The sequence below is a fragment of the Trachemys scripta genome, chromosome 7, assembly GCF_013100865.1.
Source record: "Trachemys scripta elegans isolate TJP31775 chromosome 7, CAS_Tse_1.0, whole genome shotgun sequence".
In the NCBI taxonomy this organism is placed as follows: Eukaryota; Metazoa; Chordata; order Testudines; family Emydidae; genus Trachemys; species Trachemys scripta.
In genome coordinates this window covers 22,098,938-22,115,392 of record NC_048304.1, presented here as the reverse complement: position 1 = coordinate 22,115,392, position 16,455 = coordinate 22,098,938, and the positions used below count along the sequence as shown (strand labels likewise).

The 16,455-nt window shown below is 52.6% G+C and overlaps 1 protein-coding gene across 5 annotated transcripts in view; it reads left to right on the top strand.

The window, feature by feature from the left end:
* PLXNA1 (plexin A1) overlaps positions 1 to 16,455 on the top strand; it is a 327,351-nt gene that overhangs the window by 66,805 nt on the left and 244,091 nt on the right. For all 5 annotated transcript variants that reach the window (XM_034777199.1, XM_034777200.1, XM_034777202.1 and 2 more), the window contains exon 2: positions 14,464 to 15,812. In XM_034777199.1, coding sequence (XP_034633090.1) covers positions 14,640 to 15,812 — 1,173 coding nt within the window. In that variant the 5' untranslated portion in view covers positions 14,464 to 14,639. The remainder of the gene's footprint in view (positions 1 to 14,463; positions 15,813 to 16,455) is intronic.

The window sequence follows — 16,455 nt, the reverse complement described above, 5'->3', positions numbered from 1 at the left end:
AAACTGCATGGGTGGTGAAAAGCGGACTGGATTTCGAAAAGCCTTTCGCGTTTGCTGATTTAAAGCCCCGATAGTAACCCACGGAGGGAATTAGATATCTTCATTATGACTGTTTTTAACCTGACAGTGTCCCTTTAAAGTGCTGGCTGGAGACTGAGCCAGGCATAATGTGCCAATGGCCCTTCGTGACTGTGCCAATGTATTCTGTGGCTGCCTGCGTTTAGCAAGGTAACTGCAATGCAGCTGCTGTGACTGGAATAGGAGAGGCCCAGGGGCCCTGTGCACCTTTCAGTGCAATGCAGACAAGCTCCTGTGCTTGCAGTCCTCCTGGTGCTGCAGGGGTTAAGGTCAGCTTGGCTGTGCACAGAATACTGAGGCAGGCTGCCAGAGCAACATATGAGCGGCCCCTCCCCCACTTTCCTGTTGCTACCCGAGGAGTAGCTGCAGGCACTGGAAAGGGTTAATATCGCACTCAATGTGAAACTTGGTCTTCAAGCCTCCTTGGGGCAGGACCCTGTGGAGAAGCCCTGCGCAGCATCAGGCTTTGTGCCCCCCGGGAGGTATGGGCCTTCTTTCCCCTGTTTCCAGGCTCAGGGCCGAGCCGGTTTATCCTGCAAACCCCTCGTGTGCACCCTGGAAAAGCCAGAGAGTTGCTGGTCCCTGAGTGTGAAGAGCCCAACTCACCTCTCAGGTCCCAGGGGAGTTGAGCTGGCAGACGCAGCTTGTGGCCTGTAAACACGGCAAGTCCCGCCTGAAACCCCTGACTTCTGGGGGGTTAGAGAGGCCTGTGTAACTTTACTGCTGCTCTAGTTTTGCACTTAGCACTTTGCATCCAAGATGCTCAAGCCACTTCACCTAAATAGGTCGGATCCCCGTTTCCCTGCTGGGGAAGCTCTGAAGTTAACCACTGCAAAAGTGACTCTGCAGTCTAGCTGGGGATAGTGCCCAGGAGTCCCCTGTTCTGGCGAGTAAGCAGGCTGTCTCCCTACAGCCATTGTGCAGGTGGTTTCGTCACTGGGCACACTGGGCCTGAGTGTCCTTCATTTGTTACCGATAGTTCTGCTTTCCAGCCGCGCTGGGCCCCTCTTCTGCTGTACGTGTGGAGGAGCTGGAGAGATGAAGATTTCTTCTGACAGACGTTGGGGGAACAATCTGCATCATGTGGTGTCTAGTGCTGCCCACATGCTTGTGAGCGAGCATCGTGCCTCTGCAGAGGTCCTGCCAAGTGCAGTCTGGGGCACCACGGGCAGTGGTGGTAGGTGAAGCAGGCCTGCCCTGCAAGCATGGCTCTCTTTGGTGACACAGGCCCCTGCTGTTCAGGCAGCGGGTCAGGGGTGGAGGGGCTGGTGGAGAAGCTGGAATGGGGTTTCAGACTGGGCTTGCTGCATGTGGGGCTGGTTTGAACATCATGTGTTGTTCCCTGCACTGCTGCTGCCAATTCTCACCTGTCCCATTTGCAGAGACCAGCCCACAGTATCCCTAACCCTCTCCTGGGAGAGACTCGTCGTTCTCATCCAGGATGGATCTACAGTGTGCATATAGCTTGGCAAGCATGGCAGGTACCACTTGAGCACACAGGGTACGTCTGGGCTGGACTGCACCATGCCTCGCTGGCACATTGGAATGGTCCCTTGGCTTCAGCGGCACGCGTGTAGATGATAGTCACACCACAGGTCCGGGGGGGTAGCAGTATAGAAAGGGTTAACCTACCTCTGTGCTCTCTTGCACCTACCCTAGGCAAAGCCTCTCTTGTCAGTTACTGGAAATTTCCAATCCCTTCCGCCAGGGCCGTCTGTGCAGGGCTGGCGATGTCTGTAGCTCTGCCATGGATGTGATGCCGACACAGCCTATGCCCCAAGGAGCTTACAGCCTGGGGGACAGAGATGGTCGGGACTGTTTCAATGGAACATCCCACCCTTCTCAGTGGCTGGAGGGATGGGGGCTGATTAGGGCCTGCTTATCTCTACAAGAGATGTGGATAAGTAGAGAGTAGGGGGCCTGGCAAGGCTGCCTTTGCCGGTGTGTTAATCCTTTCTGCCTTAGGCCGAAGTACAGCTGGAGCTAGCTAAACTCCCCTTGTCCTCTCTCTCTACCCTGAGCCGCTGGCATTCAGCATGGGAGCACCCCCTGCCAGCTGGGGTCAGAGTGTCTTTCTGGAGAGGCTGTGGGCAGGCGCTGATTCTCTTTGGGAGCAGCCGCGTCCAGCTTTGCCTGGCTGGAGACCTCAGCGCTCATGCACATAAGGCCCAGTGAATAAAAGTTCCCAGCTGACAAGTTGTGCGTGTGTGTGCAAGCAAAGTCCATGCTGCTTCAGGGGGGAGGGATAGCTCAGTGGTTTGAGCATTGGCCTGCTAAACCCAGGGTTGTGAGTGTCTCAGTTTGCAAAGCTTGGTCCCTCACCCCCTCGGCCTTCGTATCTCCTCGCCTGACCTTATTGGATCCACTCCCCATTGAGCAGGGGAAGGGCTGCAGACGAGTTCCTGGCTTTGGTCCTGGTTAGGCTGCCCCTCCCCCTCTGCCCGTGCTGTGGGAATGCTGGCCAAGAGGCCTGATGAATAGGATGGAGAATACTAGGGGCAAGCCATGGAGGCTGGATCTGGAGGTGGTGTGTGTGGGCGAGGGCTCTGCTTGCCATGTGGGTGCAGGGTGAGTCTCTCTGGGAAGCTCCCAAGGCTATGAAATGTGTAGGAAGAGGAAGATCAGCTCTGGTGGAAACTGCTCCCTTCCAAATGTGGATTCTGCCCATTGGGAAGCACAAGGCCAGCCGTCCTGAACTCTAGCCCACTGATCTGAGGTGGTGGTTATGGCTGCAAAATACAGCGAGGCTTTACATAGACACATGTTTAAGGAGTTTGCTATAGAGCCACCCAGCGGGGATGTTGAATTCACTGCTGGTTCTCATACTAGTATGCGTGTGTGTGTGGGGTGTGTGTGTGTGTGTGTGCGTGTTCTGTTCTACACCTGCTGTTGCTTTCTGATTAAGATCAAGTGAGACTCTCCTCATATCTACTCTGCTCAGTCTAGGGCACTATCTCCTATCCCACCCCCACTTTCCCCAAATGGACACACTAATCTAACAGATCATTTCATCTCTGATTCTGAAGTGGAAAATATCCTAGATTCAAATTTTGCTGCATGTCCATTTTTAGCCCTGTCTCTTCCAGGCTGGCTTTCCCTGCCAGCCAAGCAGTCTGTTGTTAATTACCTGGCTGCTCTAACTTCTCCCAGCTGAGGGGCTGCATTAACTAACCAGGAGCCTGAGGGCGGTGCCTGATCTGCATAAAATTGAGCAGATTGCTGGGGCCTCATCTTTGGTGTGCTGGAGCAGCTCCAGCTCCCAGCATGCAATGTCCCACATAGCTCTGAGCAGCCTCTGGTCAAGATGAAGCACGGTATGCTAGGGCCTAGAGTATGCAGGCGGCACCCCTTCATTAAACAGGAGAGAGACCACAGGACATACGCTGCATTTGGGCTATGAGGCAGTGCATTGGTCCCTGTCCCACTCCTAGACCAGTCCAGACCTTTGCAATGCCTCCTTGCCAGCAGGTGGTAAAGGAAAAAGCTGGGTGCTGCTCCCTGTCAATTCTCCCCATTAAGGGGGCGGCTATGAATGGAAATAGAGATGCCATTGGAAGTGTGTGGGGGCACAGATCCCTGGGGGTGCTTGTGGAAAGATGGACAGAGCGGCTGGAGCTTTGCATTTTTATAATTCTCCCAGAATCGCTCAAGATGCTAATGGTGCTGGGAACATTTGAACAAATGGATTCTGCAGATGGCTGGGTTACTCTTTTCTTGTGTGGACCAAATGCTAATGGCAGGACTGGGTGTGGTCTTTGTGCATCTCTCTGCCCCAGCCCACTGTGCTGGGGATTTGAAAAATGCCGTGCTTCCATCTTGAAAGGGATCAGGGCCAACTCAGAAGTGGCTTTCTGCAGGGCGTGTAAAAGTTTTTAGTTTTCAAAATATACGGTGGCTGGGTGGCTAGGAACTCGTTCGCTCTGGACGAACCGTTGTGCTGCTTTGCATGCTGAATGGCCAAGGAAGGGAAAACATACCTCCGATAAATCCCATGTTTGTCTGTTTTATGGTTGCAATACCAGTGTGCACTGATAGTGCCCCTTTTATCTGAGGAGGTCAAATTACTTTGCAAACATTTAAGCCCCACAGAGCCCTTGAGAGGTACACCTCAGCTCCTTCCCGTTTCTCTGTTGGGGCAACCCAGGCACAGGAGGAGGTTAAGTGACTCACTCAAGGTTGCTAAGTGAGTCAGTGGCACAGCCGGCAATAGACTCCTGGATTGCTGCCTACCAGTCTGCATTCTAATCACTAGACAACTTTCCACCCTACTCCACATTGTGTGGGGTGAAGCTAGGTTCTGATCTAGGCTGCACCAGGAGAAAGCAGAGGGGTGGGAGTGGTAATTCCTATGAAGGCAGAGGAGATACGTCAGCATAAATCCAAAGGTAACTGAGATCTGAATGGGTCTGATTCAGAGCTCATTGAAGTCATTCTCAATAGACTTTGGACCAGACCCAGTGCGTGTGCATGATATGAAATTTGTAACAATGATTCCACTAGCTGGGGAACATTGGAGAAATCTTTGAGAATATGTTTTTAATTAGTGCGGGGGAAGAGGAAAGAGTTAAGCTTAGTTGAGATGCCGACAGTTGCATATACAGTACAAGCTTCTACTGGCAGAACTACAAGCCTTTTCTTTCATTATTGCTGCAAGGCTTTAAGATTCTTCCCATGAAGGCAAACCTAAAAAATACCTAATGTCTTCTGTAATCTACTATCTTGTCCAATGCACTTGTGGGGGTTCCTTCCTATAATTTCCCCCTTCTACCTTTGCTAATCATCAGAGGGGTGGGTGAGTTTGACTAAGGTGCTGGTTTCTTCTTGGTTCATTTCCCCTCACAGACCACAGCAAGTGAATCACAGTGTTTAAAGAGAGAGACCCATTAAGTCCCACTTCTCCCATTCTTTGGGGGGCCAGTTCAGGATAGTTCCTTATTCATCAATTTTCTTACCAAGCCTAGTTTTCAAAGTGCTGCTCGTCCTTGAAATGTAATTCTAAAGCTGTTGTGGTGGTTGTGGGACTCTTTGTTCCTTATCTGGCTGACTCCAGATCAGTTTCCCTCTGTTTGAGTAGAGGGATGGTTTTTCGAAGTGCCAGCTCTGTAAACATGCCTGGGACTCCAGGAGTCAACCTGGGCTCCTGCTGACTTGTGTATCATCCCCACCAATGAACATGCTGCAATGAGAACACAGATCATGACCGATTCTGTTAACGATGCCCCAGCCAAAATAGAATCCAGCTTGCGCAATTGTAGCTGTACCGGCTCTGCAAGGCTCAAAGCAGCAAAGTGAGCTCTAATGGCACTGAATGCATGTGGGACACAGAGCCGTTGCACCTTGCTGATCATAACTGCACTTCACATGTTCCAAGCAGTGGGGCTTCCATCAACTCTTAGGGGAGTCTGTTCTGTGTTGGGCTGGACCTTGCCCACTTTTCTATCACTTTATGCCCTTTTGAGGCACTATAGTATCCAAGCCCTGGATTAGGGACTTTTCCTGGGTATTCAACCTAAATTCCTCCTCACCCCTTTAATCCTGATTCCATCCCAGCACTCTTAGTTCTACCCCTTTGTGCCACCCTAAATTATTTTTATAGCTGCATCTCTGAAGTCACAAACACAGGATTCGGACACATCTGCAGGATGCAGTGGGAGGAGGAGTGCAGCAGGCTGGAGAAGTGAATGGCCCGTCTCCATATCTTTATTAGAAAGCAAGTGGGGGACAGGCATTTATGGGGCAAGTCAATGGTGTTTTGATGAAAGGGTCTTTTGAAGTGTGTGTGTGTGTTGGCTGCAGCCAGGCGGGCAGACAGTCCATTCTAATCTAGTTCATGGAGCAGCTGTGACCAAGGTCTAAAACAATCAGGGCTTCATGGCCACTTTAAAGGTGAAACAATTAGCAAATTTCCTTTCCAGTGCGGGATAAAAGGGGTTTGACTGAGTCTGGCAGTTGTGGCTGCTGTGTCAGCTTTGCTTCTGATGGCAGGTTTCCTGCTGCGCTTGTATGGGGGGAGTGTCTGTCTCTCTCTCAAATAAATACAAACTATTCCCCGGCAGCCCCCTCTGTATGTTCCCTCCTCCGCGTTCCTGTTGCATTGCTGCTGTTTGAGTCATCCTGCAGGGTTGTTCTCTGTCGCAGGAAGTTCTTCCCTGTTTACTTTTCTGTCCAGGCAGAATAATGGAATGTATTTTTAGGCCTATTTGCGTTGCTCTCTGAGTTGGCATTAACATGCAGCCTGGGCTTGGGGTGTAGTTTTTTAATGCAGTCCATTTCAGGCCTGGGCTTGGCTCCAAGGCATCTGCCTGGAGGTTTCCGAAGTCCTGTATCCATGGTGGCCATATTTGCGGAACAGGATTAGCTTCCTGTAGGCAAACGAATTGCTAGGTCTCCAGTGGGAGTGGAGTTTCCAGTTGGAACCCAGGGGATAGGTTCCTAGAGGTTAGGGTAGTGGCTGCCTGGGGCATTTAACACTAGCCATCGTTGCTGTGTTAGGGTGGAGGATGGCACTATTAAGATGCAGGACTGGGAGTCAGAAGTCCTGGGTTCTGCTCCTAACTTTGTCACAGATTTCCTCTGTAGGCTCTTTGGTGAGACACTTTGAGCTCAGCCCTACAAGGTCCAGGTGATGGAGTGGTTAAAATGCTGGCATCTTTCTGCACTAGCACTCCCACCGGTGGAGCAGCACTGCTGGTAGTAATAAGACGCTTTTGGTAGGGGAGTTTAGCATAGAGAAGCAGGCTGTGGCTGTTTTGGGAAGAGGGGCTGTTGCGTGGTATGCACACCCCATCCTCCTTTGGGGCATGGCGGGATTGTGATACCACTCTGGTTATAGTCTTCCTGACAGTCTTTAGGCTGAAAGAGGCATGGCCTAGAGGCTGGAGTCAATATGGTGGCACTTGAGGTCAGGGCAGTGCTGCCCAATGGCCAGAGTCAATTACAGTGGCTCTTGTGTTCAGGGCAGTGCAGCCTAATGGCCAGTACCCAGGGGGCCGCCACCAGGGGGGCAGCAACCTGGGTAGGGGGGTCTGGGCCCACTCGACTCCACCGGGCCTTGACCCGCGGTCTGCCACTGGATCAGTGGGGAATTGCACCGAAATATGCTAATACCACTCGCTCACCCTCCCTGGGTTACTTCCCACCGTGCTTCCAGAAGCCCCAGTTCATGGGGCATCGGGGTCTCTGGGCTCCTCAGCGTGGGTGATTCCCTGGGGCTCCATTGGCCACAGACCTCCAGTCCGACTCTCAGGATCTCCGGCTCCCGCAGGCAAGGGCTGTGACGGCTCTTCAGCTGGAGCCTCCACCAAAGATCCTTCTCCTCCGTTGGTCAGCCTAGAGTGAACTGGGCTGCTCCCTTTTATACTGAGGCAGCAATTGGAGCATGCCCAGCATGGTCTGAGGGGTGGGACTTCTGCCGCCCATAGTGTGGGGTTAAGCCTCTCTTGTCCAGTGCCTGATGTGCACACACCCTGTCACAGAGCCCATGGCAACATTCAGTCATTGCCTTTCTCAAAATGGGCTGTAGCCACCAGAGAGAAAACTAATATGAGGGGGACCCCCCTCTCCCTTCTATGATCCCCCAACCTGTTCTAGCACGTGTCTAAGTGGTAGAAACAAAATTGGATTGGCCAGCTGTCTCTGTGCTCTAATATAGAGCCTTCCACTTCATTCAATCACTACTTAGTCTGATCCTCTGTTTGATTTGATCCAAACCTTAGGAACCCAAATCATTTTTACCTTTAAAAAAAAAAATATAATAAAACTTCCCCTGTTTCTTTTAGTCACTGTTGATTGCTTTAGGCAGATATTATTTGATAATGCAATCACCAGCTATAGGAAGCTGCCCTTTAATAACAGAGCCAAAGTTCTGCATGAGAGAGACGCTACTGCCTAAGGAGGATCCAGGATGAAAAACGTGGCGTTACGACCAAAAGCTCTGTGGAGCTGTCTTTCTGTGTGTCCAGATACCCCCTTTGAGTGACTCAAGAGACCTTTCAGTGTCTTCCAGTACTGATCTCCACACCAGTATGACTGGTGACATATTCCTAAAATATGTGACTAACCAGAAGTACACCAAAGAAAACAACTTAGTGTTCTGCTCCCTCTAAAGAATCTCCTAGAGCAGCATTTTGTGTAGGAATTACAGGGAATCCTGGTCTTCCTAGTGCATGTGGTGGTCTCTGTCTTGATTCCCTCCTCTCCTCATAGTCTGTTGTCATGGTTTGGTCAGTCTAATTTACATTGTAATCTCCTTGTGACAGAGACCTAGGTATTTACATATCTGTCCTTGCATGGCTATGATCATGTAAATAATACAATAACTTGGGTAGTGTTCATGTGCATCGCTGCCCCCTCTGGATGGCATCAGAACTGCTCAGTTGTCCACAGAACCTTTATTGCTAACACATTTGCCCATCTCCTGTACCTCAAGTGGAAGGGTCCTGGACTTTTTGGAGGAAGATCTTCCTTTTCTCCCTGGTGTTGCCAAATGGGAAGCGCTGAGCAGCGAGAATGTGAAGTGTGGCAACCCGTGTGACATGCTGGGTGGTCGTGGGTTTGTTACAGTGGTATTATTACTAACAGAATGTGTGTTGTTCAGACTTTGCAATTGAATTGTGAGCTCTCCTGTGTGCTCCGCGAACTGCACCTTGCTGCTCGCAGGGATGAGATCAGCCACTTAGTTCAGTCACAGTGATAGAGGAACGGTCTTGATTCAAATAAGAGGAAGGCAGGCACTGTGTGGGACTTGCTCCTCTTTGTAAAGTCCCATTAGAGTAGTGGGATCCTGTGTGTCTGACTGCTAGGGAATGGGGAGTTGAAGGACCATTTCCTCAGGTGAGAAGAAGGGTGAAGATTTGGACTCTCGTTCCTCTGCTGAAAGCACCTGGTGGTGTCTTCAGAACCAGGCAAAGCAGCAGCCTGGCTTGGGAAGGTGATCTGGGCTTGCTGTGTGTGTGGCGGGGGGAATTGGCATTATGGAAGGAATGTGTATCATGCTTCCCCCTTACTGAAGAGCTACTAATAGGCCTTGCCACCTGGAGGGAGCCACTGGTAGAGGAAGGATGGCCTTGTGGACAAGGCACTGGACTGGGAGTCAGGAGACCAGGTTTCTATTCCTCCCTGGGTCACTGATTCACTATGTGGCCTTGGGCAAGTCACTTCCCCTCTCTGGGCCTCAGTTTCTCCATCAGGAATTTGATGATCAGTGCTTAATTTGTAATGAAAGCCGTGCCAGGGTTCAAGCAATTTTTTTACTTTCATAACTGACACGGCCAGCCCAGAGGTGCCGGGGCTATGGACTGGCCAGCCCAGAGGTGCCGGGGCTATGGACTGGCACAAATTAAGCACTGGTGGTGATAATATTCCCTGGCCTCTCAGAAGGGGTGAGACATTAATTAATATTTGTAAAGGGCTCATATACTTTGATGAGATGAAACAATGCATGACATAAATAGGGCTTTGTCTACACCGGCGCTTTGTCGGTAAAATTTTTGTCGTTTGGGGGTGTGTGTGTGTGTGTGTGTGTGTGTGTGTGAATGTAAAGTACCGGTGTGACCAGTGCTTTGCTGGCCGACAAACAGCAGCTACGCTGCACGTGGCTGTGGCTGCACAGCCATGTCGTTAAAAGCCTCGTAGTGTAGCCATAGCCTAGTTCTCACCTGGCTACATGACACTGCCCTCAGTGTGTGGGGGTGGAGGTGTCAGTGGAGAGGCACTGCCCCAGAGTTGTCTGGGCTGTCTGTTGCTGAGAGGGGTGCCTGTTTCTAGGGGGTCGGAAGCCTTCCCTTGAAGGCACCCATTCCAGGAGGAAATTGCAGCACTTCCCCCTGCCCCTGGTCTCCAGGCTTGTCCATGTGGCCTGGAGGCACAGTTCAGGCCCCATATTACCCTTATATGGCGTCCTATGCAGTTCAATGTGCAGATCTTTCAGACAAGTCCTTAAAAATCAGCATGCTGTCTCTGCCTCGGGGGTGGGTGTTCAAGGTTGCCTGGCATTTCTCGGTAAGGCCGGCTGTACACTTAAACTTAGGCTGACCTAGCTACGGCGCTCTGGGAGTGAAAAATCCACCCTCCTGAGTGCTGTAGCTATAGACAGTGTAGATGCAGCTAGGTCCATGGAAGAATGCTTCTGTTGACCTAGCTACCCGTGGCTTGGGGAGGTGGAGTCCCTCCAGTGACAGAAAAGCCCCTTCCATCGCTGTAGTCTGTCTCTATACTATGGGGTTATAGCGCTGCTATAGCAGTGTAGATGTGGCCTACGAGTTGGTGTTTTAGCTATGGGAGCTTGGGCCAGAGTTTCCCTATCCTTGTTGCCTGGCTACTGTGCTCCACCCCAGAAGCGGTTACATTTCAGAGGTGGGGGAAGTGATTTGTGAATATACCATTTGCTAAATGCTTTGGGTTCCTTTATGGTGATCAGATGTGATCCGAGAAATGTGAGATGGTTATAATTAGTACTGTTACCGGGGCTGGTGGCTCTTGGAATCAGTTAACTCAGCACCCAAGAAGCTTTGCAGTTAAACACGTGCATTGATCTCTCCCTGCTGCTTCTACGCAGCCATGTTAGTCTGCACAATGTGTATATACAGCCGCACAAACATTCCTCTAGGCTAGTACCTTACAGAGCCCTGGGTGTGAAGGGAGGAGGGGTTAGGACCTCAAACGCTGCCTGCGAAACAAACAGCAAGGGCAACTTGAACCTGGCACCCGCTCAGCTGGAGAGAGCTCCGTGGGCTGCTTAGAATTGCACTTACCATCCGGAGCAGGAGCCAAGGCCTTGCTTGAGTTACCCGGTGCGCCAGAAAGGAGCTGGCAGGGCTGCTGCTGTGATGGTGCTGCTAAGGGCAATCTGTCAAGGGCCCTAGTGTGGTTCCATCAGTGCTGTGTTACCCTACGTGGTCCTGGTGGTGCTTTCACTGTGGGCTCTTGGGGGAGGGGAAAGCGGGGGTGAGTGTGATTCCATGCTGCTGGCGAGAAGAGAGGCTGAAAAGGCCTCTGCAGAGACTGAACGTGTGGGCAGTGCCTGCTCTGAAACCTCCCCACCCCCTCACCTGGAGCTCTGCCAGCCCTGCTCTCTGCCTTGCAAATGCTGAATTGTTGTCAAGGGATGCTGAGGTAGGTCTCGGGGTGGGGCTAACACTGGCACCAGTGAAGTCAAGGTCGCAGTAACCCCCTCGCTGTGCAAAACCTCCCTCTTCCCTCAAAACTGGTGGGAAATCAAGAGCACCAGTGCTCCATTGGCTGGTGCTTTCAGGCACCTGGCCCTGACCTTGCAGTGGAGGGAGCTGTTGTGGAAGTGTACGGCCCAGCAGCAGGCCTGAAGAAAGGGAGGGAGCTGGCTTTGGAGCTCCACATTGGAACCTGTCCGGGAGCAGAGCATGGATGATTGGCTTGGCTGAAGACCTGGAGCTGAAGTCCTGGTGTGTTTGGTTTCTCCTCAGTGACACTGGCCATGTGCCATGTCCAGAGGGGCAGTGCAATGCAGCCCCTCTCCGAGTGCACAGAGAGATGGGTTGGAGGAGGTCTGAGGGCTGGTTGGAGGACAAGGAGAGAGGCTGTTGATATCATTAGGCTGGTTGGAGTGGGCTTCTCCTGCGGGTGGTAATTGGAGCTTCCAGGAGGGGGAAGGGGCACTGTCACATGTTAGCTGTGCAGGTTGAATGAAGGACTCTCTAGTCCTTTTGTACAGTGACCCCATCCCCAGGGGGCCCCAGAATCCTTTGCTCTGGTTTCCTTGGCACCTTGAAGGAGGCATCATGGGAATCTGCTGAGTGTTGTGAGAACCAGGCTGGTGTGTCAAGGAAATCTGCTATTAAGTGGCTAAGAAAACCTGACTCCCAGAATATGGGAGCCAGGGAGTGGGAGGTGGCAGGATCACGCCCCTGGATGACTAGTGGGAGCTGGGAGGGAAGTTGTGCCCCCAACTGAGAATGAAATGACTCCGGGTGGCGCGGGGGAGGAGGAGTGGGAGTCTTTGTTGTTGCTGCTTTCCTGCCTCTGTCCCGGTAATTGCTGGGTTCACCATGCAAGGTTGGACTGCTGTCCCATTTGATTCTGTCTCCGCACATCCCCTGCTGGCTGCGACCTGATGGCCTAGAGCAAGGTGAATTCCTGTTCTTGTGGATGTGTGGTCAGTGGTGTTGTGGTGGAACATAGCAGTCTGACAATCCTCCTTCCTGGGGCAATATTTCATGCCTATGCTACTCCCTGCTGGAAATCCTAGGCATCCCCACCGTCTGTGCCAGGGTTATCTCTGATCCAGGGATCTCAGATTGGGGGTGTCTCTTCTTGTCCTGTTATAGTCTTTCAAACTTCTTATCTGGGGGTGGATATGGAGGAACAGAAGATTTAACACCAGGCTGGGCAGCTGGACGTCCCTGGGATATTGGATGGCAGGGGCTGATCATACTTTGCACCTACAGCTCCTTTCATCGAAGGATCTCAATGTACTTTATAAGTGTTAATCCTCCCTGTGCAGTGGGTCAGTATCTTTACCCCAGTTCTATAGATGACCGAGAAACTGGAACACAGAGAGGGAAAAAGTGCCTCCCCGAAGGCCATGTAGCAAGTCAGTGGCGAAGGCCCCCAGAGCCCTTACTCCCAATCCCCCTGCTCTAACTCCAGCCAGGGTGTTCTCCTCTCAGTACGTTTGGCACCATTTATTTCTCCCTTCATTTGTGAAAGTCTTTTTCTCTCTTTGTCTTTATAAAAGTAACATCTCTTTAATGACCAGCCATTCAGCACATTAAACTCCAATTAGGTAACTGGTGAAATGCAATGAAAGCTTTGTAGGCTGCCTTGCACTGCATGCCCAGGGCGGGGGAAGAAGGGCCCAGAGGCGCTCACGTGGCGTTTTCCAGCCTCTCTGTTCAGGAGGGGACTGCTTTTGCAGCGTGGTGGGTGTGAAATGCACAGCTCTCACAGTGTGGGGCTGGATGCGAGGCCACTGGTGGGTTGTTTTCCTGTATGGGAAAGGGACTGCTGGATTGCCATCTTGGGCAATGGAAATCCCCTGTATAACTCCAGCAAGGGCAGGTCTCCTTCGGGAACTCCCCCTGCCACCGAGCCTTCATCTTGCTCTCTGGGTGTAGGCCCATGGCCCATTTAGCCCTTGGTTCTCTGCTGAGATTGCTAGGAAGGGGGCTGGTTTGTGGTGGTTAGGAGGGTGGGTTTTGTGAGGTACTCCTGTCTCCTAGGCCTCAGGAAGACTCACCAGCTTGTTTCATGGGGGACTTCTTCAGATGGTAGCAGCCTTGTCAGCATTGACTAAGCTGGATTTGAACTGGGGGCTTTGAGGGGACTCTACTGACTGGTGCCTGTGCCTGAGCCATCCCTTCCCCTGCCGTGCAGCTAGTTTAGATGATAAGTGAGCAGCTGTCTGTTCAGAGGAACCATGTGTGGTTTCCCCATGGCTCCTGGGAGGTGAACAAACTGCCACAAGGACCAGATTTTAAAACCCACAGTGAATTGGGGCGGAGCTGCCAGGGGAGAGGCGCATGTAGCTTTGTGTCCGGTGGGAGGTGTTAGGCCCCAGTGAGTGCTCCTGTGCACTGTCACTGGCTGGGCATGTGGCCGGCATGAAGGGCACGTGTTGGCTACGCCCCATGGAGGCACTTGTGTCTGTGAGCCATTCGAGGGTGAACCGTGAGCGTGCTGCCCACCGTGTGTGTCGAGATGCTGCACGCTCACTATGGGAGCATTTACACTCTGTCCCCTCTGCTGTGGGCTGGCCTGTGGCTTCAGGTCCTGTTGGAGAGCCAGGCTGATTCTCTGGACTAGTGATGCTGAGGCTGAGTGCTCATCCACCCTGGGAAGTGAGTGCTTGACAGCACCCAAGAACAACCTTCCCATGCCTGCTAGGGAGTGTCAGAGTATTGACAGGCTCTGTAGGGAGCTGCGTTCTGCCCTGGCATGGTGGGAGAGATGGTGGCTGTGATGTGGCCAGCAAGTGTCAGGGTGGGGAGCAAAGTGGCCGTGAATGCCCGGAGGCTCGCTGGGGTGGTTTTAGGCTGCGTTGTGCTAATCAGCTCTTGGCACGTCTCCCTTCAGACAAGAAGCTATGGTCGCTGTGCTGCTGGGGCGGGGGACGAGGTGGAAGGTGGGTGAATGTGGCTTTCTATGATGCGCCTCTCCCCCCCCCCCCAATTGCGTGTGGTTGTTGAATGAGGGGAGTAACGTTCTGGAGGAGATGGATGGAAGGGGCGCTGCATCTCCTATGCATGACGCTGGAAGCCGGCTAAGCTCCCAGAGGGCTGTGAGAACCAAAGCCCCAGAAATGGAGAGTGACTGGCAGGGGGCAAGAGGGTGGGTGATGAGCCCCAAAGGCTTAATGTTATAACTTGAGCTGCAGGAGGGCTTGCCTAACCCTGTTCTTGTCTTTCCCTCTAGGGCTGACCAGGCTGCCAGTGTCCACGATGCCCTGAATGTGGAGCCTAGCAGAAGCAGAGGAGACCTTGGCCCTGTAATACCCCCTCCCCTTTCCCCACCCCTCTATTTTGGGTTGGCTTCTATTTATTTTGTTGCTGGGTTTGTGCACGGCCCTGGTCGGATGTGACACTGCTGCAATGTGGCTCCTTCGGCTCAAGCACCACTTGTCCGTTAACATCTGGACCCTGCTGCTTCTGGGGAGCGCCTGGCTACCACTGGCAGAGGGCACCCCCAAATCCCCCTTTAGGACTTTCTCGGTCACAGACTGGAGCTTGACACACCTGGTGGTCCACAACAAAACTGGGGAGGTCTACGTGGGCGCTGTCAACCGGATCTACAAGCTCTCCAACAACCTGACGCTGTTGCGTGCCCATGTGACTGGGCCGGTGGATGATAACGAGAAGTGCTATCCGCCCCCCAGCGTTCAGTCCTGCCCCCATGGGCTGGTCACCACCAACAATGTCAACAAGTTGCTGCTGGTGGACTACTCAGGGAACCGGCTGATTGCCTGTGGTAGTGCCTCCCAGGGCATCTGCCAGTTCCTACGCTTGGACGACCTCTTCAAGCTGGGGGAACCCCACCATCGCAAGGAGCACTACCTCTCCAGTGTCAACGAGTCAGGCACCATGTCGGGTGTCATCATTGAGGTGCTTAACGGACAAAACAAGCTCTTCATTGGGACGCCGATTGATGGGAAGTCCGAGTACTTCCCCACCCTCTCCAGCCGCAAGCTGATGACCAACGAGGAGAACGCGGAGATGTTTGGCTTCGTCTACCAGGACGAGTTTGTCTCCTCCCAACTCAAGATCCCCTCAGACACGCTATCCAAGTTCCCCACGTTTGACATTTACTACATCTATAGCTTCAGCAGCGAGCAGTTCGTCTACTACCTGACCTTGCAGCTGGACACCCAGCTCACCTCGCCCGACTCCACAGGGGAGCAGTTCTTCACCTCCAAAATTGTCCGCCTCTGTGTGGACGACCCCAAGTTCTACTCCTACGTGGAGTTCCCCATCGGCTGCGTGCGGGATGGCGTCGAGTACCGCCTGATACAGGACGCGTACCTCAGCAAGCCCGGCAAGGTGCTTGCCAAGCAGCTGGGCATCTCAGAGCAGGAAGACATCCTCTTCACTGTTTTCTCCCAGGGCCAGAAGAACAGGGTCAAGCCACCCAAGGAGTCCGTCCTCTGCCTCTTCACTCTGAAAAAGATAAAAGACAAAATCAAGGAGCGCATCCAGTCTTGTTACCGAGGGGAGGGAAAGCTGTCACTGCCCTGGCTATTGAACAAGGAATTGGGTTGCATCAACTCGGTAAGTGCCTGCTTAGCTGTAGCTGAGGGGGAGTTCTTTCCGGCCCTGTGGATCCACTCCCCTCACGGTCGCCTGGCTGGGCTGCTTGTCTGTTGTGAGAACTATTGCCAGCGGGGCTGGGGTGGGAGCGCAGGCTGACGCAGGGTATCTAGTGGTATCCCATGCTGAGTATGAAGTACAAGGTCATGACTCTGGTGCGGGATGGTCACTGGGTTTTGGTTTAAACGGGTATTTACCAGTGACGGCTGGCCTGAAAAAAATAGCCCCATACTGAGTTAGAATCCCAGCACATTTGTGGATCCAACCCTGTGTAGTAAATGCTGCTCCCAATGGTGATACGGTGGGCGTCAGCTCTGCCCCAGTTTTACCTAGTGTAATGCTGGGCAGAGGGCTGGGAGGGCAAAAACAGCACCAGAAAGTGCCCGAAGCACCCAGAAGCTTTTTGATCTTAGTGGTTTGGTACCCACCAGATCCTTAGGTAGGAGAGTGCCTGGGGACCTCTTTCTCCTCCTTGTTCCATGCTGGCTCTGGCAGTTCAGGCCTCCTGCTGGGACGATTGTACCAGCGCTCACAGTGATGCACCATCCAGAGCCTGGGGCCCTGCTAGCGATGCTGAACCTTCCCCAGTTTTGTGGCGAGTGTA